The sequence below is a fragment of the Lampris incognitus genome, chromosome 20, assembly GCF_029633865.1.
Source record: "Lampris incognitus isolate fLamInc1 chromosome 20, fLamInc1.hap2, whole genome shotgun sequence".
In the NCBI taxonomy this organism is placed as follows: Eukaryota; Metazoa; Chordata; class Actinopteri; order Lampriformes; family Lampridae; genus Lampris; species Lampris incognitus.
Genome location: NC_079230.1, coordinates 3,632,798 through 3,655,297, shown reverse-complemented (window position 1 = coordinate 3,655,297; position 22,500 = coordinate 3,632,798). Strand labels below are relative to the sequence as shown.

General features: G+C 49.3%; 1 protein-coding gene and 1 pseudogene across 2 annotated transcripts in view; one reads left to right on the top strand and one right to left on the bottom strand.

Annotated features, from left to right (window-relative positions):
- Positions 1-12,847, top strand: part of LOC130130548 (uncharacterized) — a 24,152-nt gene extending 11,305 nt beyond the window's left edge. Inside the window, exons 6-10 of one of the 2 annotated variants that reach the window (XM_056300252.1) lie at positions 1,795-1,874; positions 4,836-4,938; positions 7,040-7,147; positions 11,891-12,067; positions 12,170-12,847. In XM_056300252.1, the coding sequence (XP_056156227.1) occupies positions 1,795-1,874; positions 4,836-4,938; positions 7,040-7,147; positions 11,891-12,067; positions 12,170-12,300 (599 nt within the window). In that variant the 3' untranslated portion in view covers positions 12,301-12,847. The remainder of the gene's footprint in view (positions 1-1,794; positions 1,875-4,835; positions 4,939-7,039; positions 7,148-11,890; positions 12,068-12,169) is intronic. The other variant, XM_056300253.1, reaches the window with a different exon arrangement.
- A 6,777-nt stretch (positions 12,848-19,624) lies between these two features.
- The window catches only part of LOC130130937 (GRB2-associated-binding protein 1-like), a 25,803-nt pseudogene continuing 22,927 nt past the window's right edge, over positions 19,625-22,500 (bottom strand).

Below are 22,500 nucleotides of genomic sequence, written 5' to 3'. Positions count from 1 at the left end.
GATTTTCATTGTAACCCTGCATAGGTAGCCCTGCTTGTACTTACTCAACCAATCATCTCACAGCACTTAATCATGCAAGGTGTGCAAACTCTGACATTCACTGCTGAATAACTACAAACAGGTACCTATTCAGGGTTGCAAAGAAAATCTTCAGGATAGGGGGTCCTTGAGGACTGGGTTGGGAAACACTGTGCTAGCCCATGCAGACCGGCAGTTCCGACAGTCATCCTGGCTGGCGTTCGTTGTCTTGGACCAGTGACATTTTTGAATTGTGTTGCAAATTCACCAAATGGACTGTGTTGTTGGCTGTTTGTGTTTTTGCTTTGTTCTCTTGCGTACGCAAAAGAGATGACAGTCAACTGTTCCTGTTCTTTAAGTCTCTGTTGACGTGTCCACTATAAGACAAACCCCGAACAAGAATGGTGTTCATGGAGGGGCACCACGGAGGGACACCATGGAGGGACACCACAGAGGGACACCATGGAGGGACACCACGGAGGGACACCATGGAGGGACACCATGGAGGAAACCACTGCTCTCCAAAAAAAACAAGTTTGCAAAAGACCACCTGGATGTTCCACAATGCTTCTGGGACAATGTTCTGTGGGCAGATGGGACAAAAGTTTATTTTTTTGCAGAAATGTACAACATGGGGCGTCCGGGTAGCATAGCAGTCTATTTCATTGCTACCAACATGGGAATCGCTGGTTCGAATCCCTGTGTTACCTCCGGCTTGGTCGGGTGTCCCTACGGACACAATTGGCCGTGTCTGCGGGTGGGAAGCCGGATATCAGGTGAAAAGAAGCGGCTGGCGACTCCACATGTATGGGAGGAGGCATGTGGTAGTCTGTAGCCCTCCCCGGATCAGCAGAGGGGGTGGAGCAGAGACCGGGACGGCTCGGAAGAGTGGGGTAAATTGGCCGGATACAATTGGGGAGGAAAAGGGGGGAGGGGGAAGAATTTAAAAATTGTGCCCTAGTCCAGACCTTCGCCTGACTGAGATGCTGTGGCATGACCTGAAGAGGGCCATTCGTGCAAGAAATCTCAGAAACATTGCTGAACTGAAACCGTTTGGTCAGGAGGGAGGGTCTAAAACTCCTCCTCACTGCTGTGCAAGTCTGAGCAGCAGCGACGGGGGACATTTGGTGGAGGTTACGGCTGCCAAGAAGAGGTTCTGCCAGTCATTAAACACAAGGGTTCACACGCCGTCAGTGACTAAAGGACGTGTTCAATAAAGACACGAGAAGTACAATTGCTTGTGTGTCATCAGTTCAGTCAGAATGTGCTTGTCTGTTGTTATTGTGCCTTGGATGAAGATCAGACCACGTTTTATGGGTCATGAATGCAGAAATCCAAAGGTAATTCCAAAGGGTGCGCAAACTTTTTCTTGGAATTGTCACTTGAATGTTGTCGTCCCCTGGTCTTAAAGGCTGCATTACAGTAAAGACATCGTTTTCTGAACTTATTCCACTGTTTTAGTGACATGAACAATGAACGTCTCTACCTGCTTGGTCGTCATATCCACGTTACTAATGACCGTTTATCCTCATGTACTGCTGTGTACATATCTTATGGAAGCACCAATAGACATCCACTAAATACCACCACATCATCCACATAGAGGTGTTGAGTCAGGCCTAGTGTGGTGACGTGGGGTTTGTCAGTATGAGTTTGATTTGATTGCGTCAGCATCATCCAGCCCTACTACGATATCACACTCTATGTTGATTATTATATGGTATCATATTTGCAATTTCTCTCCCTCTCTCTCCCTCTCTCTCTCCCCCTCTCCAGGTTATATCCTCCTGCTGTTGATGATCCTGCTGATCATTGGTCTTTGTGTTATACTCTTCACGCTCCGGAGAAACTCCAGGGTAGGAAGGTTCATGGTTTTCTGAAATGGCCCTTTAACCACATGTTACACCCAGAGGGTCTCTATCACAACAGGGTGTTGTAATGATGTCATGTTGTTACTGTGCATTGTGCTGTCTGATAACATGAAGAGCAGTGATGTCACATCAGTAGATTCTCTACCCAACAGATGATCTGTGTAATTTACAGCAAATCAGTCAGTCCCCCCCCCTTTTCTCCCCAATTGTACATGGACAATTTTCCCACTCTTCTGAGCCGTCCCGGTCTCTGCTCCACCCCCTTCTGCCGATCCAGGAGGGCTGCAGACTACCACATGCCTCCTCCCGATACATGTGGAGTCACCAGCCGCTTCTTTTCACCTGACAGTGAGGAGTTTCACCAGGGGGGCGTAGCGCGTGGGAGGATCACGCTTTCCCCCCCAGTTCCCTCTCCCCCCTGAACAGGTGCCTCGATTGACCAGAGGAGGCGCTAGTGCAGCGACCAGGACACATACCCACATCCGGCTTCCCACCTGCAGACACGGCCAATTGTGTCTGTAGGGACACCCAACCAAGCCGGAGGTAACACGGGGATTTGAACCAGTGATCCCCGTGCTGGTGGGCAACGGAATAGACCACCATGCTACCCGGACGCCCCGAATCAGTTGGAGTTGTTGAGTGACAGTAGAGATCAGAATCTAGAGTCATTGTTGACTGGTAGGTTTTACAGTTTACTGATAGAAACATTCACACTGCACGTGAAACCCAACCAAGTTCTGCTTTTCTCAATGTGCCACAGATCTAATATCTGTCAAACAGCCTGAACACAAAAAATACCCTGTACAAAACTCATCTCTTCAATTCTGGTTCAAACCTGCTGTCCTGGCCCAGGACCAGCATGGAGCCGTGCAACCAGTGCCTGAGCACCAAAACCAGAACTCATGAGGATTTTACGTCTCTCTCAAAACCCAGATCCAGCAGCACATCATGATCTTTACTAGACAGCGCCATCAAAATGACCTCCTCAGCATCACAAACTAAACCAACACCGTAGACAACAAACATGATGGCCCCATACCACACCTTCACCTGTGACACAAGCACAACAAGTTTCTCAGAGCCAAGCAAAGCCACAATACAAAGCAGCAAGTGTTCAAACAACCCATACAAGTCCTCCAACCCAGGCGACCACGTGGGTGGTTTGTTGCTACCCTGCAACGCTGCTCATTATGAAGTCCCCCTCTGAGGACACTGGGACTTCATTAGTGTCCATGCAAAGTGAAGGTGCAACAGTAAGCAAACCCAGCTCAGGAAGATTTGTGAAGAATCCAACAGTTTACAGGAGTTTTCAATACTTCCTACACTCCTCCATCTCTTGGCTCGCCCCATTTTGATTGGTAACGAAGGTCAAAGGTCATATGACGACGAGGCACCCGTGACACCAGACTGTCGTTATGTACATGACCGCCAGAGGTCGCCTAACTTTAAACGTAACTATAGGTCGCGATAAGCTGCTTGTACAAACGACCTATGGGGTCGTTCTTTGATTGGTAACGAAGGTCAAAGGTCATATGACGACGAGGCACCCGTGACACCAGACTGTCGTTATGTACATGACCGCCAGAGGTCGCCTAACTTTAAACGTAACTATAGGTCGCGATAAGCTGCTTGTACAAACGACCTATGGGGTCGTTCTTTGATTGGTAACGAAGGTCAAAGGTCATATGACGACGAGGCACCCGAGACACCAGACTGTCGTTATGTACATGACCGCCAGAGGTCGCCTAACTTTAAACGTAACTATAGGTCTCGATAAGCTGCTTGTACAAACGACCTATGGGGTCGTTCTTTGATTGGTAACGAAGGTCAAAGGTCATATGACGACGAGGCACCCGTGACACCAGACTGTCGTTATGTACATGACCGCCAGAGGTCGCCTAACTTTAAACGTAACTATAGGTCGCGATAAGCTGCTTGTACAAACGACCTATGGGGTCGTTCTTTGGTGGAGGACGGTCTCACCCATCCCACCTTATGACCGCATACGACCAGCCATACCGCACGATGTGCACGGCCGACTCAGAGCGACAGAGCGCGGCGCCGGTCGAGCGAGCTAGAGAGTGAATGGAGAGAGGGAGCGGCCATAACGAGAACAAACGTTTTCAAAGGTTCTGAGTCGCCGCGACCACGAGAGGTTCTTCATCACACCCTCATAACTGTGCACAAAATGTTGGGCTGATAGTTCAGTAGTATGCCAGATTAGCTGTGGACACACACACACACACACACACACACACACACACACACACACACACACACACACACACACACACACACACACACACACAGCTAGTAAAGAATCTTTGGCCCAAATGTGGCCCACATCTGCAGTTATCTTACGGCCCACATGTGGCCTTGAATGATGGCATTGACTCAGGGTGAGTATGGCTGCCTCAACTCAGCCACACTTGGGCCACATCTGGTCCACACCTGGCCCACACAACACTTGCCGTAACCCAAGCCAGGCCCGGCTTATGACATTTGGGCCACGCGTGGCCCACACAACAGTTGCTGTAACTGAGCCGTAAGTGCCCAAAGTGCCCCAGATGAGGCCCAGATGTGTCTGCTACCCAGTCCCCTCCAGGCAGATAACAGAACACAGGCAAATTCACTGGGTCAGACAGTTTGTTTTATTGGACATGAGGGTTTATACACGTGATTTAACGCTGCAGTGAAAATCAGTGGAAAGACAGACGGCTCATCTCATGTGTCATGAGATGAGCCGATTCCCTCCAAACCCCAAAAACCATCTCTTGCTGCTGGTTTGCGCACTTGATGTTCGGGATGGCAGATATCAGTCACTCTGAACACGAAGGTGAACACGAGACAAGAAAAAAGAAGATCTGATCCAGCTGAAATCTAATCCAATCCACCGCAGTGAATATTGAGCTGTGTGTGTGTGTGTGTGTGTGTGTGTTCTTTCAGATCTACTCATTTGACTTCCAGAGACCGGGCCATGCGACACACTCCTCTCTCACCGTGAGCGAACAACCGGGGACGTTCGAGGCCGTCCGCCTGGATGACCTGGGTGTGTATACCAGTGTGTTCTCATGTAGCTGTGTCAGCCCGTCAAGTCAAGTTTATTGGTGCAGCCGGGGGAATTACACATGGGACATTCAAATGCAGTTTTAGGGTCTTTATTCCGAGAGTGAGAATCTGGACAGATAAAAGGTAAGGGGGTCACCACATCCCCCTCTAGCTCTGCAGGAGTGGCACGGGCCTTTTGGGGGGAACAACCACTTCAAGTCAATGCAGCTGGAAATACAACAAATACTTGTACAAATACAAATACCAGGCGGGCGTGGCACGTAGGAGGATCACGATATTCCACCCAGTCCCCCCCCCCCGGAACAGACATCCCGACAGACCAGAGGAGGCGCTAGTGCAGCGACCAGGACACATATCCACATCCAGCTTCCCACCTGCAGACACAGCCAATTGTGTCTGTAGGGGCACCCAACCAAGCCAGAGGTAACACAGGGATTCGAACCGGCGATCCCCGTGTTGGTAGGCAACGGAATAGACGTCTGATCATCTTTGGTGCCTACATGAATAGCAACGTTACTATAACGAGTGTGTGCTTCGGGTGCCTCAGTACTACCCTGAAACCAGCACCCTGAGAAGTACTTCAACGCCGGCTGCTCTGGCTCCAGGTACACAGCAAACAGTGGCTGGCGACGGCAATCTCATCTAGCGGGTAATGGAGTCCCCTACTACTAACATGCATAGCTTAGCAGTGACCGCAGGGGTACAAGAGGAAGGCTGGCCAACAGAACTACCAACGGCGCTACGAACGGGACCACAAAAAGGGCTATGAACAGGACTACCTACGGTGCTACGAACAGGACTACCAACGGAGCTACGAACAGGACTACCTACGGTGCTACGAACAGGACTACCTACGGGGCTACGAACAGGACTACCAACGGGGCTATGAACAGGACTCAGGGCTATGAACAGGACTACCAACGGGGCTATGAACAGGACTCAGGGCTATGAACAGGACTACCAACGGGGCTATGAACAGGACTCAGGGCTACGAGCAGGACTACCAACGGGGCTATGAACAGGACTACCAACAGGGCTACCAACAGGACTACCAACGAGGCTGCCAAGCACAGAAATATGGTTTGCAGTTGGGGGGTGACTGCAAACCGGGCCATGCAATCAGAGGCCTGCTCAAGCGTGCGCTCTTCTCCTTGGGACAAGGATAAACTGCATCATCTGCCGACGAGGCTATGCTAATGCTATAGCTAGTAGACCCACTATCAGGCCTGAGGTCAAAGCTATCTGGAGTGCCCTTAACATCCAGTGTAGTGAGACAGGAGCGCTCTAGCTCACGGACATGTCTTTCTAATAGACACCCTATCTGACAGCACAGCACAGCACAAGTCATAGCGTATTAGCAGTGGACAGCTAAAAGCTAAGCTAACTGCTAGCAGTGGTAAGCTAAAAGCTAAGCTAACTGCTAGCAGTGGACAGCTAAAAGCTAAGCTAACTGCTAGCAGTGGATAGAAAAAAGCAAGTAACAGCAATCTACAAGCTAGCAACAAGCAACACACACACACACAACACACGAAAACTAGATTTGTCGAGATACACAAAAAAGGCAGAAAAGGAGTTACTCAATGGAGTGAATACCGTAGAGAAACCAACAACACAGTAAACGCAGTTAAGAGAAGGAGTAATGAAGCTGCAGCAGAATGTGAGGGGAGGAGTAGCCCATCCCATGGAGTATGTTTGTTTGATTACGTCCTAATAAGCTGGTCGGTGCATGTGTGTGTGTTTGTTTTTCTATGCATGTGTGTGTTTGTTTTTGTATGCATGTGTGTGTGTTTGTTTTTGTATGCATGTGTGTGTGTTTGTTTTTGTATGCATGTGTGTGTGTTTGTTTTTGTATGCATGTGTGTGTGTTTGTTTTTGTATGCATGTGTGTGTGCTTGTTTTTGTATGCATGTTTGTGTGTTTGTTTTTGTATGCATGTGTGTGTGTTTGTTTTTGTATGCATGTGTGTGTGCTTGTTTTTGTATGCATGTGTGTGTGCTTGTTTTTGTATGCATGTGTGTGTGCTTGTATATGTGCGTGTCCCTGTGTTTCTTCTGCGTGCATGCGTGTGTGTTCTGTCTCAGATTGCCATGTCCCTTCAAATCACGGGATCAGCGATGACCTTTCACCCTCCGCGGTCACCAACGGCACTGCTCTGCAGCCCAGGGAGAAGGGCTCCGATGGAGATAAGGGTACAGTCACAACACCCCCCCCCCACAACACAGACAGACCAGACTCAACACCGGGGCTTAAAGGTCCCGTGAAATAAAAACAATACACCAGATTTATGTAGCGCTCTTCTGAATACTCAGACATTTCACATCAGAGGAAAAAATAGACAAGCTGAGCAAAACTGTCAATAATGACAAGAAACGATAATAAAGTTCGCCAATAAAACCACAGGGAGGGAGGGGAGGGGACTGAGGTTAGCTGGGAGAGGCCAGTCTGAAGAGGTGAGTTTTGAGGGCCTTTTTGAATGCAGACGGAGCGGGAGCAGCGGTGGTGTTGTTTGAGTGCTCCACAGAGAGGGTGCCATGGAAAACGCCCTGTCACCCCAAATCGCTCAGTCCTCGTGACTTGCAGGAGGTTGGCAGTAGTGGATGAGAGGCAACGGGACGCGGTTTGCTGGCGGAGGAGGTCGCAGAGGTAGCGGGGAGCCAGTTTGTTGACAGCCTTGTAGGTAGGTGATCAGTAGGATTTTGAAGTTTAGCCTGTGTGTTACCGGGAGCTGGTGGAGGTCTTGGAGGACAGGGTTCATGTGAGCTCCTGAGCAGGAACTATTTAGGGTCAGTAGTGGAGGCAGTAGTTCTGGATGCAGTAGCTGTGGATGCAGTAGCTCTGGGTGCAGTAGCTGTGGATGCAGTAGATCTGGGTGCAGTAGCTCTGGGTGCAGTAGATCTGGATGCAGTAGATCTGGGTGCAGTAGTTCTGGAGGCAGTAGATCTGGGTGCAGTAGCTCTGGGTGCAGTAGCTGTGGGTGCAGTAGATCTGGGTGCAGTAGATCTGGGTGCAGTAGATCTGGATGCAGTAGTTCTGGGTGCAGTAGTTCTGGATGCAGTAGATCTGGATGCAGTAGATCTGGGTGCAGTAGATCTGGGTGCAGTAGATCTGGATGCAGTAGTTCTGGGTGCAGTAGTTCTGGATGCAGTAGATCTGGATGCAGTAGCTCTGGGTGCAGTAGCTGTGGATGCAGTAGCTCTGGGTGCAGTAGCTCTGGGTGCAGTAGATCTGGATGCAGTAGCTGTGGGTGCAGTAGATCTGGGTGCAGTAGATCTGGGTGCAGTAGCTCTGGATGCAGTAGTTCTGGATGCAGTAGCTGTGGATGCAGTAGCTCTGGGTGCAGTAGCTGTGGATGCAGTAGATCTGGGTGCAGTAGCTCTGGGTGCAGTAGATCTGGGTGCAGTAGCTCTGGGTGCAGTAGTTCTGGAGGCAGTAGATCTGGGTGCAGTAGTTCTGGAGGCAGTAGATCTGGGTGCAGTAGCTCTGGGTGCAGTAGCTCTGGATGCAGTAGATCTGGATGCAGTAGATCTGGGTGCAGTAGATCTGGGTGCAGTAGCTCTTGGTACAGTAGATCTGGATGCAGTAGATCTGGGTGCAGTAAATCTGGTTGCAGTAGATCTGGATGCAGTAGATCTGGGTGCAGTAGCTCTGAGTGCAGTAGCTGTGGATGCAGTAGATCTGGATGCAGTAAATCTGGTTGCAGTAGATCTGGATGCAGTAAATCTGAGTGCAGTAGATCTGATTGCAGTAGCTGTGGATGCAGTAGATCTGTATGCAGTAGATCTGGGTGCAGTAGCTCTGGATGCAGTAGCTCTGGGTGCAGTAGCTGTGGATGCAGTAGCTCTGGGTGCAGTAGATCTGGATGCAGTAGATCTGGATGCAGTAGCTCTGGGTGCAGTAGCTGTGGATGCAGTAGCTCTGGGTGCAGTAGCTGTGGATGCAGTAGCTCTGGGTGCAGTAGCTGTGGATGCAGTAGCTCTGGGTGCAGTAGATCTGGATGCAGTAGATCTGGGTGCAGTAGCTGTGGGTGCAGTAGATCTGGGTGCAGTAGATCTTGGTGCAGTAGATCTGGATGCAGTAGCTCTGGGTGCAGTAGCTCTGGATGCAGTAGTTCTGGATGCAGTAGATCTGGATGCAGTAGCTCTGGATGCTGTAGTTATGGATGCAGTAGCTCTGGGTGCTGTAGCTGTGGATGCAGTAGCTCTGGGTGTTGTAGCTGTGGATGCAGTAGCTCTGGGTGCAGTAGATCTGGATGCAGTAGATCTGGGTGCAGTAGCTGTGGGTGCAGTAGATCTGGGTGCAGTAGATCTGGATGCAGTAGTTCTGGGTGCAGTAGATCTGGGTGCAGTAGCTCTGGGTGCAGTAGCTGTGGATGCAGTAGCTCTGGGTGCAGTAGCTCTGGGTGCAGTAGATCTGGATGCAGTAGCTGTGGGTGCAGTAGATCTGGGTGCAGTAGATCTGGGTGCAGTAGCTCTGGATGCAGTAGTTCTGGATGCAGTAGCTGTGAATGCAGTAGCTCTGGGTGCAGTAGCTGTGGATGCAGTAGATCTGGGTGCAGTAGCTCTGGGTGCAGTAGATCTGGATGCAGTAGATCTGGGTGCAGTAGTTCTGGAGGCAGTAGATCTGGGTGCAGTAGCTCTGGGTGCTGTAGCTGTGGATGCAGTAGCTCTGGGTGTTGTAGCTGTGGATGCAGTAGCTCTGGGTGCAGTAGATCTGGATGCAGTAGATCTGGGTGCAGTAGCTGTGGATGCAGTAGATCTGGGTGCAGTAGATCTGGGTGCAGTAGATCTGGATGCAGTAGTTCTGGGTGCAGTAGTTCTGGATGCAGTAGATCTGGATGCAGTAGCTCTGGGTGCAGTAGCTGTGGATGCAGTAGCTCTGGGTGCAGTAGCTCTGGGTGCAGTAGATCTGGATGCAGTAGCTGTGGGTGCAGTAGATCTGGGTGCAGTAGCTCTGGATGCAGTAGTTCTGGATGCAGTAGCTGTGGATGCAGTAGCTGTGGATGCAGTAGCTGTGGATGCAGTAGATCTGGGTGCAGTAGCTCTGGGTGCAGTAGATCTGGATGCAGTAGATCTAGGTGCAGTAGTTCTGGAGGCAGTAGATCTGGGTGCAGTAGCTGTGGGTGCAGTAGCTGTGGGTGCAGTAGATCTGGGTGCAGTAGATCTGGGTGCAGTAGATCTGGATGCAGTAGTTCTGGGTGCAGTAGTTCTGGATGCAGTAGATCTGGATGCAGTAGATCTGGATGCAGTAGATCTGGGTGCAGTAGATCTGGGTGCAGTAGATCTGGATGCAGTAGTTCTGGGTGCAGTAGTTCTGGATGCAGTAGATCTGGATGCAGTAGCTCTGGGTGCAGTAGCTGTGGATGCAGTAGCTCTGGGTGCAGTAGCTCTGGGTGCAGTAGATCTGGATGCAGTAGCTGTGGGTGCAGTAGATCTGGGTGCAGTAGAGCTGGGTGCAGTAGCTCTGGGTGCAGTAGTTCTGGATGCAGTAGCTGTGGATGCAGTAGCTCTGGGTGCAGTAGCTGTGGATGCAGTAGATCTGGGTGCAGTAGCTCTGGGTGCAGTAGATCTGGGTGCAGTAGCTCTGGGTGCAGTAGTTCTGGAGGCAGTAGATCTGGGTGCAGTAGTTCTGGAGGCAGTAGATCTGGGTGCAGTAGCTCTGGGTGCAGTAGCTGTGGATGCAGTAGCTGTGGATGCAGTAGTTCTGGATGCAGTAGTTCTGGAGGCAGTAGATCTGGGTGCAGTAGTTCTGGATGCAGTAGATCTGGGTGCAGTAGCTCTGGATGCAGTAGATCTGGGTGCAGTAGCTCTGGGTGCAGTAGCTGTGGATGCAGTAGCTGTGGATGCAGTAGCTCTGGATGCAGTAGTTCTGGATGCAGTAGTTCTGGAGGCAGTAGATCTGGGTGCAGTAGCTCTGGATGCAGTAGCTGTGGGTGCAGTAGTTCTGGAGGCAGTAGATCTGGGTGCAGTAGCTCTGGATGCAGTAGCTGTGGGTGCAGTAGATCTGGATGCAGTAGTTCTGGAGGCAGTAGATCTGGGTGCAGTAGCTCTGGGTGCAGTAGATCTGGAGGCAGTAGATCTGGGTGCAGTAGCTCTGGGTGCAGTAGATCTGGAGGCAGTAGATCTGGGTGTAGTAGCTGTGGGTGCAGTAGATCTGGATGCAGTAGCCTCTGTCGGTGGCTTGTCTTGTCTGTTGTCCACGCGTTTCAGCCATCCTCCGGGGTTTTGGGGCAGAAAAGTCTCCGTCAGTCGATGATTTTACGTTTGTGTTCCGCCACAACGTTGCACGTGGTGCAGAACAGTTTACCCCGCTCTCGTGCAGAACACCAGGGAACTGCCCCGCGCGGTCTTGGGCAGTAATTTTAGTCGGTAAGCGCGAGACGTTCGTGGCGCACTTGTCTGCGTCTTCACGACCAGAAACAAGGAAGCGGGTTTGGTGACGTATGGCGCCATGGTTTGCGCGGGGGACTGCCATGATAGGCGAAACTACGGTGATTGGTCACATTTGCGGAAGCGTTGCTGTGATTGGACAAAACTGCACTTGTCTAAATTCGCGTTAATTGTCGCGATGGCGACACCGCGAAATCCCGGAGGCGCTGAAGAAATGTTTGGGGGCGTCCGGGTGACGTAGCGGTCTGTTCCGCTGCCTACCAACACGGGGGTCGGTGGTTCGAATCCCCGTGTTGGCTCCGGCTTGGTCGGGCGTCTCTACAGACACATTGGGCCGTGTCTGCGGGTGGGAAGCCGGGTGTGAAGAGTGGGGTCATTGGCCAAGTACAGTTTGGGGGGGGGGGGGTCCGCAAAAAAATGAAATAATTAAAAGAGAGGTTTGGTGGAAGTGACGTAGTGGTGAGGTATTCTGGAGGTCATGTGGTCTGCTGGAGTCTTGACTGCTGGAAATCTAACGTTCTTTGTCCCCCTCTCCACCCACCACAGCCCGTGATGGAGATTTGGTTGATTGTCAGATGGACTTGGACGCTCTGCCCACCAATGGCATCAACCTTTCATTGGACATTGACCTGAATGACAAAAAATCCAACCAATCAAGCGGCACCAATTTATTTTCCGACACCAAGGAGGACGAACAGCACAACGGCAACAACAACAACCCAAGTACAGTGTTTTGTGTGCGTGTGTGTGCGTGCGTGCGTGTGTATGCGTGTGAAAGACAGAACACATGACTGTTTTCTCCTCCTCCTCCTCTCCTCTCCTCAGGCCCGCGCTCCAGCGAGCCCTTTGTGGACGTCAGTCTGGACGACCCAGTGTGGGAGGGGCGACCCCTGTCGTCTGTCCTCCCCTTCTCTCCTTTCTCCCTCATCTCCTCCTCCTCCCCCAACCTCCACTGATGTCGCCGCGGTGAACTCCATCCCGTTTCCTGTGACCTCTAACCCCCGACCTCCCTGTCAGTGGTTGTTCGTGGTGAAGTGGGAGTTCCATCTTTTCCTGCTGATGGTCTTTCTCTAAGCCTGTCCGGACAAAGAGGCGGTCACGTCACCATTTGATGGCACCAGAATCACGTCGCCCGCTGCAGCAAATATGAACGCGACGTGCTATGACGTCATTCTACGGGATGTGACGTCGTTCTACGGGATATGACGTCATTCCACGGGACTTGCTTCCGTCTGTGCTTTGTTAACGGCGCAGAGGGCCAGCGCTGTCGCTGACTCTGTGCTGGTGTAGGGTGTAGGTAAATAATAAGCTCTTAGCCTTCATTACAGCTGAAACACAGGCGGGACGCTAGCCAGCTAGCTTTAGCAAATGCAGTTCAATCACTATGGACACAACCTGCTCAGGTTTCATGTGACATGGCAAACCATGCAGCCTCTCTTGCTTTACCTTTTGTAGTCGTGTAAGAAACATTTGTATCAAATATATCCATCATCCATCCATCATCCATCCATCCATCATCCATCCATCCATCATCTATCATCCATCATCCATCCATCCATCCATCATCCATCCATCCATCCATCCATCCATCCATCATCCATCATCCATCCATCATCCATCATCCATCCATCCATCATCCATCCATCATCCATCCATCCATCCATCATCCATCCATCCATCCATCCATCCATCCATCCATCCATCCATCCATCCATCATCCATCATCCATCCACCATCCATCCATCCATCATCCATCCATCATCCATCCATCATCCAACCATCCATCCATCATTCATCCATCCATCCATCATCCATCATCCAACCACTTATCCTGCTCTTAGGGATGCTGGAGCCTATCTCAGCAGTCATTGGGTGGCAGGCGGGTAAACACCCTGGACAGGCCGCCAGACCATCACACAGGGCACACACACACACACACACACACACACACACACACACACACACACACACACACACACACACACCTAGGGACAATTTAGTCCGGCCGGTTCACCTGACCTACATGTCTTTGAGTCACCTGACCTACAGGTCTTTGGACTGTGGGAGGAAACCGGAGCCCCCGCAGGAAACCCACACAGACACGGGGAGAACATGCAAACTCCACACAGAGGACGACCCGGGACGGCCCCCAAGGTTGGACTACCCCGGGGCTCAAACCCAGGACCTTCTTGCTGTGAGGTGACCGTGCTGACCACTGCTCCACCGTGCCGCCTGTAATAAGTATATACACCACCAAAATGAGAGATCCCTCCACGTATGGTTTTTGCTCTCGGGGGTCACAGTGACGCTGAGGATCAGTATTGGTCAACTGTGTTTATGTCATACGAATTCAAAGGTCAAAGTTCATCAAGGCTGAACTTTGTTATGAACCAGAGACGAGATCACGGAAACTTGAATTAGTTCATCTGGACACAACGTTTACTGACAGAAACGCTTCATCATCATCTCAGTGATGTCTTCAGTCTCACCTGACTGCAGGTACCCCACCCTTATAACCAATACAGTGACCGCAGGTACCCCACCCTTATAACCAATACAGTGACCGCAGGTACCCCACCCTTATAACCAATACACTGACTGCAGGTACCCCCACCCTTATAACCAATACAGTGATTGCAGGTACCCCACCCTTATAACCAATACAGTGACCGCAGGTAAACCACCCTTATAGCCAATACAGTGACTGCAGGTACCCCACCCTTATAACCAATACAGTGACCGCAGGTACCCCACCCTTATAACCAATACACTGACTGCAGGTACCCCACCCTTATAACCAATACAGTGATTGCAGGTACCCCACCCTTATAACCAATACAGTGACTGCAGGTGTCCCCACCCTTATAGCCAATACAGTGACTGCAGGTACCCCACCCTTATAACCAATACAGTGACCGCAGGTACCCCACCCTTATAACCAATACAGTGACTGCAGGTACCCCACCCTTATAACCAATACAGTGGCATAACGACCCAAACCAACGACCAGTTTCATATGCAAATATGGTGTGACCATTATAACTAGAGTTACAGTGGCCATGTGTTCTATTCACAGGGGATTTGGTTGTTTGGTTGCAATCACAGCATTGTAAGATGGTGGCAGATGTACTCTTAGCCCCCCCCCCCCCCCGTTCAGGGATGGTCGTTCCCTCTTCACATAGATGGCCTCTTTGACTCCCTGTTCAACCAGCGTTCCTCCCTATCAAGGATGTGAACATCCTCATCCTTGAAAGAGTGGCCACTGGCCTGCAGATGGTGTAGACCAGGGGTGGCTAACCATGTGCCATGGAGAGTCATGTGTATGACGGTTTTCAGTACAGCTGGACTCCACACCAGGTGATTTCACTGATTAGCAACGCTTCAACCAAAGAGGAAGATTGTATCAGTGAGATCACCTGGTGTGGAGTTGGGTTGAAATGAAAACCTGCGTACACATGGTTTTCCATGGCACATGGTTAGCCACTGCTGGTGTAGACTGTGTAGATGGTGTAGACTGTGTAGATGGTGTAGACTGTGGAGTCCTGGTCTGATGCGTTAGCTCTTCTGTGTTGTGCCATCCTCTTGGCCAGCGTCTGTTTGGTTTCCCTGATGTACAAGTCACGGCAACCCTCCTGGCACTTAACAGCTACACTATATTGCTCTGTTTGTGCCGGGGGACCCGATCCTTGGGGTGGACCAGTTTCTGGTGCAGCGCGTTTTGGGGTTTGAAAGCAACTGAGACGTGGTGTTTGGAAAATACACATCTCAACTCTTCCGACATTCCTGCCACATAGCAAAACTGCTGTAGCCCGGACCCGTCCCACACCCGACACTTCATCCGGCCCACATACCGCGTGGAATGATGGCACTTGGGTGGTCCGCTCCTGTTTGCCAGATCTGGGTCAGAACCAAGCCATAGCAATGCTGCATGTGCCACATATTTGCCAAAGGTGGCCCATATTTGTTTTGTGATATTTTGGATGGCCCAAATTCACCATTTACCACACGGGCCACTTCAGGGTCACATCCAGATCACATCTTGCCGAGAGCACCGCATTTTTGCCAAAAAAGGCCCACATGTGATTTGGCATATTTGGGCCCTATTTGCTGTTATACATGTGGGCCACTTCAGGCTCACGTCCATTTTGTAAGGGCCAGAAGAAGACCACCAGTGCCGCATCACTGCCTGAAGTGGTCCACATCCGGATGCTGTCTGGGACGGAATCACCACGGTCACCATCTTACAAAGCTGTGATTGCAGCTCTTCCCAGTCCTCTGGGAACAGTACACATGGCCACTACAACTCCAGGTACTGGTCACAGTCTGATCTCATGTCCAGTACAGTCTGGCGATCATATGCAATTAATTATGCAAGACGCATTTTGTGCAAGAAAAGCGAGATACAACATGAAATGTTCATGCATTCTCCGGACAGGCACATTTCTGGACTGTGTTGCGAATTTACCGAATGGACTGTGTTGTTGACTTTGTGTTTTTTTGCTTTGTGTTCTCTGTTTTTGTATGTTTTTGGTGGTGTCGCTTTTGGGAGGTTTTGGATATGTGTTTTTGTCGGGGAAACGAAATTTCGTCTCTTTTGTGTAACCAAGTACATGAATGAGGTGACAATAAATCGTTCCTGATTCCTGAAAACAAATAAAGCCAAGTTCTTTAAGCAGTCATTTATTTACTTTGGGGTTAGTGAGGATCATAAGAATATTGTCCACGTACAGACAAATGTTATGTTGTGTGTTTCCAATCAATACCCCAGTCACATCTTTATCCTCTCTTATCGCCTGTGCCAGAGGCTCAGAACAGAGAGCGAAAAGCGTGGGACTAAGGGGCCAGGTGCGGTTTTTTAGGTAGAGGTTTAACCACAGCTGTCTTAAAACTGCTGGGAACCGTGCCAGTAGTAAGTGATAAATTAACGATGTCTCGCATTGTAGGTCCCAGGAAAGGCCAGAGGTCTTCAAAAAGTTTTGCTGGTAAGGGGTCAAGTAGGCAAGCAGTTGGTTTAGAAGCGAGAGAGAGAGTCTCAAAAGCTGTAATAACTGGGACTGTCAGTGACTCATTGTATAGATATGAATTTAGTATGACAGGATCTGCAGGAGTAGATGGAGTTGAAGAACTAATTTTGTTTAAGATCTCATCAACCTTATTATAGAAAAAAATCTAGAAACTCATGGGCCGTGAATGGTGAGCAGCTAGTAGACGGCTGCTTTTTAGTAGGTTTAGATACAGTGTCAAAGAGAAATCTGGGGTTATGTTTATTAATATTGCAGCTGGACTTGGTATATATCCCTGAAGACGTTTTGCCTCTCATCCAAGAGGCTTCATCAGCCAGTCAGACTAGCTTGGTCTAGTCAGGAAGGCACGAACTGAGGAAGCCTCTTGGATGAGAGGCGAAACGTCTTCACGGATATATACCAAGTCCAGTTGCACTTGATTCACCTCCTTTGGAAAACCATGATGACCTGGATGAATGAGAACATTCACAGACACGTTTATTAATATTGATTAAGTGAGAGAGATACGCTGTTTTTGCAGCAGATAAAGCACACTTGTATTTCAATAAACACTCATGCCACGATAGGTAACACATTTCCAATTTTATTTTCACCATTTACGTTCCAGTCTCCTGCAGGTCCGCTTAAGAGCAGGTGTCTCATCATTAAACCAGGGTGGAGGCCTCTTTAGTCGCCTAGCTGTGGTAGTGAGAGGTGCAACTGAATCGAGGAGACTAGAGAGGGCCACATTTAAGTCACTAGTGAGATTTTCAACAGAGTCAGTTACCACAGTGAAAGGAGCCAAGACTTCAGGCAGCTAATGGCCAAATGCAGCTAGTGGATGGACCAATATGGCGAGTGGAAATTACATCTGTGCAGACATTAACTGGACAGGCCAATAAGGCTTCAAATTTGATGAGAAAATGACCAGACACAGCAGATGTGGTTGGCAAGACATTCAGATCAGAAACAGCTATCCCTTTAGATAAAACCACATCAAGGGTGTTACCACTGCAATGAGTCGACTCTTGAACAAACTGAGTGAACCCAAAAGTACCAGCTAGTGCCAGAAAGGCTTTACTTGGAGGATCAGCAGCCTTATTCAGATGAATATTGAAATCACCAAGAATTAGAATCTCATCAGAGTGAGTACGAAGGCCTGAGACAAACTCTCCAAATTCTTCAAGAAATAGGAAGAGCCAGGAGGTCGATAGAGTATCACAATCTGGACTGAGCAGAGCCCGTTTGTGGCTGAGAGAGATGGACTTAGAATAAGAGCCTCAAAAGACTGGAATTTAGATTGAAGTCTACAAGCCAAGAATCTTGGCTTTGTGTCAGGTGACACATAGATTGTAGCTTTGGTGCCCTTTAATGTGCCTAATTCATCTCTGAACACGTCTTTGTGCTCGGTGAGTATTTGCTGCAACATGACGCTTTCTGTGTTAACACGCTTGACCTCAGCCCACTGTAACTGAATTCCTTCAAGCCAGCCTCTTCCCAGCAAGCTAGGTCCAGCTCCATCAACCACCACAATAGAGGATACCTGAGGAGTGGAGAAGAAACGTACTGGTACTGATTTTCAAGAACAAGGGTGATGTGCAGAACTGTAGCAACTACAGAGGTATAAAGTGGATCAGCCACAGCATGAAGATATGGGAAAGAGTAATAGAAGCTAGGTTAAGAGGAGGAGAGGTGATGATCAGCGAGCAGCAGTATGGTTTCATGCCAGGAAAGAGCACCACAGATGTGATGTTTGCTTTGAGAATGTTGATGGAGAAGTATAGAGGAGGTCAGAAGGAGTTGCATTGTGTCTTTGTAGATTTAGAGAAAGCATATGACAGGGTGCCGAGAGAGGAGGTGTGGTATTGTATGAGGAAGTCTGGAGTGGCAGAGAAGTATGTAGGAGTGGTGCAGGATATGTATGAGGGCAGTGTGACAATGGTGAGGTGTGTGGTTGGAATGACAGATGGGTTCAAGGTGGAGGTGGGATTACATCAAGGATCGGCTCTGAGCCCTTTCTTGTTTGCAATGGTGATGGACAGGTTGACGGACAAGATCAGGCAGGAGTCCCCGTGGACGATGATGTCTGCGAATGACATTGTGATGTGTAGTGAGAGTAGGGAGCAGGTGGAGGACAGCCTGGAGAGGTGGAGGTATGCACTGGAGAGAAGAGGAATGAAGGTCAGTAGGAGCAAGACAGAATACCTATGTGTGAATGAGAGAGAGGACAGTGGAATGGTGAGGATGCAAGGAGTAGAGGTGATGAAGGTGGATGAGTTTAAATACTTGGGGTCAACTGTCCAAAGTAACGGGGAGTGCAGAAGAGAGGTGAAGAAGAGAGTGCAGGCAGGGTGGAGTGGGTGGAGAAGAGTATCAGGAGTGATGTGTGACAGAAGGGTACCAGCAAGAGTTAAAGGGAAGGTCTACAAGATGGTAGTGAGACCAGCTATGTTGTATGGTTTGGAGACAGTGGCACTGATGAAAAGACAGGAGGTGGAGGAGCTGGAGGTGGCAGAGATGAAGATGATAAGATTTTCACTGGGAGTGATGAAGAAGGACAGGATTAGGAAGGAGTATATTAGAGGGACAGCTCAGGTTGGACGGTTTGGAGACAAAGCAAGAGAGACAAGATGGAGATGGTGTGGACATGTGTGGAGGAGAGATGCTGGGTATACTGGGAGAAGGATGCTGAATATGGAGCTGCCAGGGAAGAGGAGAAGAGGAAGGCCAAAGAGGAGGTTTATGGAGGTGGTGAGGGAGGACATGCAGGTGGCTGGTGTGACAGAGGAAGATGCAGAGGACGGGAAGAGATAGAAACAGATGATCCGCTGTGGCGCCCCCTAACGGGAACAGCCGGTGGGAATGGCTGACCGCGTTGGCACCAATGTAAAATAACACATAGAGGAACAGTTACACAACGCTAATCCACTGAATGGCTGTTGGTACAAAAATGTTAGTAGGGAAAAGCATAAAATATGCCTTCTTCTTTTTATAAATATGGAGAGCACATTTAACTGGACAGAGACTTTATTAGTCAAGTTAGAATAGCTAACCCATCTCGTCCATCATCCCCAAACAAAAGAAACACGTCAGCATCACGGATGGCATATAGCCTTCAGGCCATTTTTAAGAAAGTGTTTCAGCTGGAATCACAACACGTGTGTAGGTTGCACAAGTGGCATATGGACCATATTGTCTTTTCCTGCCAGTCTCATTGTATGCTGGAGAATCCAGTAGTGAAGCTCGGCCTTCAATAAAAACGTCTTCGACTGCAGAGCGTGTTGGATTTGATTTATTTACCTCCTTCATTGAGGACAGCGTGCAGTGATCACATCAGTCTGGCAGAATCAGTGTGACTATCATCAAACAGCTGCACAGGTATCTCAAGACCCTGACTTCTTATAACAGACGGGAGAGTCAGCGACCGCGACTGTTTCACAGCCGGGTGGATGCTCGGAGGAGAGCCAGACCTCCACATGATGGTGGCTTAACTGGCAAAGTGGTTTATGTACCAAACATTTTCCATGAAGCTGTCCTCCTCTTTTTTTCTTTCGTCTCTCTTTCTTTGGGCGGAGAGCTCCGACTGACCCAGACCAGAGGGACACAGTACCGTACAGACAGCAGGGATTCAGTCTCCTCCATCTCATTTCATTCTTGTTTTTTTTTTTTCCACCTTTTCTCTCCAATTTTACTCTTTGGCCAATTACCCCACCCTTCCGAGTCGTCCCGGTCTCTGCTCCACCCCCTCTGCTGAACCGGGGAGGGCTGCAGACTACCACATGCCTCCTCCCATACACGTGGAGTCACCAGCCGCTTCTTTTCACCTGACAGTGAGGAGTTTCACCAGGGGGATGTAGCACGTGGGAGGATCACGCTATTCCCCCCAGTTCCCCCGGTCCCCCCCTGAACAGGCTCCCTGACCGACCAGAGGAGGCGCTAGTGCAGCGACCAGGACACATACCCACATCCGGCTTCCCGCCCACAGACACGGCCAATTGTGTCTGTAGGGACGCCCAACCAAGCCGGAGACAACATGGGGATTCGAACCGGCGATCCCCGTGTTGGTAGGCAATGGAATAGACCGCTACGCTACCCACACACCCCTTATTTCATATTTCATGGATGATTAATAAAAAAAAGTCTTGTAATTTTCTCATTGATTAAAGCAAAAAACAACAACAAAGGCACAGCTGATGGATGTGATGCTGATTTAAGATACTACTACTACTACTAATGATAATAATCATAATCATTATACATTTATATAGCACTTTTCTAGACACCCAAAGCGCTTCACATTGAAGGGGGTAACTCACTTCGACCACCACCAATGTGTAGCACCACCTGGGTGGTGCACGGCAGCCATTTTGCGCCAGAACGGTCACCACACATCAGCTTGACGTGGAGAGGGAGATAGCAGACACATTTGAGTCTAATCTGGGGCACTTTTGGTACTTATGGCTCAGTTACGGCACTGGCAACTGTTGTGTGGGCCAGACATGACCCAGATGTAATGAACCGGGCTTGATCTGGGTTACAGCACATACCATGTTGGCCAGATGTGGCCCAAATTTAATGAGCCAGGCTGGACTTTAGTTAAGGCACATGCCGTGTGGGCCAGAAGAGGCCCAAACGTCATGACCCATGTCTGAGTTGAGGCAGCCACATTCACCTTGAGTCAACGCCGTCATTCAAGGCCAAATGTGGGCCGTAAGATAAGTGCAGATGTGGGTCACATTTGGGTCAAAGATTCTTTGTAATCTGGGAATCATTGAGCCAGTTACATGGGGGGGATGATTAGGTGGCCAGATGGAGAGCCAGGTTGGAAACGTTGCTAGGACACCAGGGGACCCCCTAAGATGTGGCATGTCTGTGATTTCTGTTAATGTTTCACTTCTTCTAAACTTACAACTGGTAGGAATAACACCAAAGCACAACACCGACTGCTTGGTTCTGGAAAAACAGACGTTTTGATGCTTAATCATAAAACAGCCAAGAAGTATTTAGCAGAGAAAATGTTCAGTGATTCATGTGAAACGAGGAACTCAGCTGTAAGACAGTGGACGGAGATAGTTGTGCATGTGTGTGTCTAGAACTTCTCAGAGGATAATCTCCCATCATGCCATGCTTCCTTGGTGTTCCTCAGGGCTCTCGTCCTTTCAGGGTCAACGACCACGTACTCCACACGTGCATGCTGCTCACCAACCCTGCCTCCCCTATCACTGCCGACACCACCTTCTCCTGTGCAATTCCTCTGGGAACACGCACACGCACACGCACACACAAACACACACACACACACACAAACACACACACACATGCATGCAAATATTAACATGCGCACCGAACAAACGTTTAGCTGACAGATTTCCATTATTTTGGGATATCAGGAGCATTTTATTCCATCTGTGACCTCTGACTTCTGATCCGTGACCTTTGACCTCTTTGTTATTGAATCCAGCAGATTACAGGATCAGAATCATGTTTATTGGCCGGTAGGTTTGCACATACATGGAATATGACTCTGACTTCGTGGCTCTCTCAGTGTACTTAACATAGAATAACAACACTACAACACAACAGTCTTCACACAAGGACTGACTTATACAGGTGAAATAAGAGGTGATAAAGTGTTGAAGAAACCTAATTTAGATCTGCTGTCCCTAAGTAACTACAGACCAATTTCCAAATTGTCTTTTCTATCTAAGGTTTTGGAGAGAGTAATTTCTTCTCAATCGGTTTCTTTCATGAACACTAATACTGTTTTTAATAGTTTCCAGTCTAGTTTTAGAGCACTCCATAGTACCGAGACAGCTCTAGTTAAGGTCACTAATGACCTACTGCTGACATGGGTGACTGCTTGATTTTAGTTCTTTTAGACTTAAGTGCTGCCTTTTACCCAGTTGATCACAGCATCCTGTTACATTGCTTAGAGACTTGGGTTGGCATCAGGCCTCGGCTCTAAGCTTATTACGCTCTTACCTCACCAACAGAACTTTTTTTGTTGTTCTGGGTAACTCTACCTCCTCAGTGGCTCAGTTGAGTTGTGGTGTCCCTCAAGGCTCAGTTCTTGGCCCCTTCTCTTTTCTACATACATGCTGCTCCTTGGCCAGGTCATTCAAAATCACGATGTGCTCTACCATTTTTATGCTG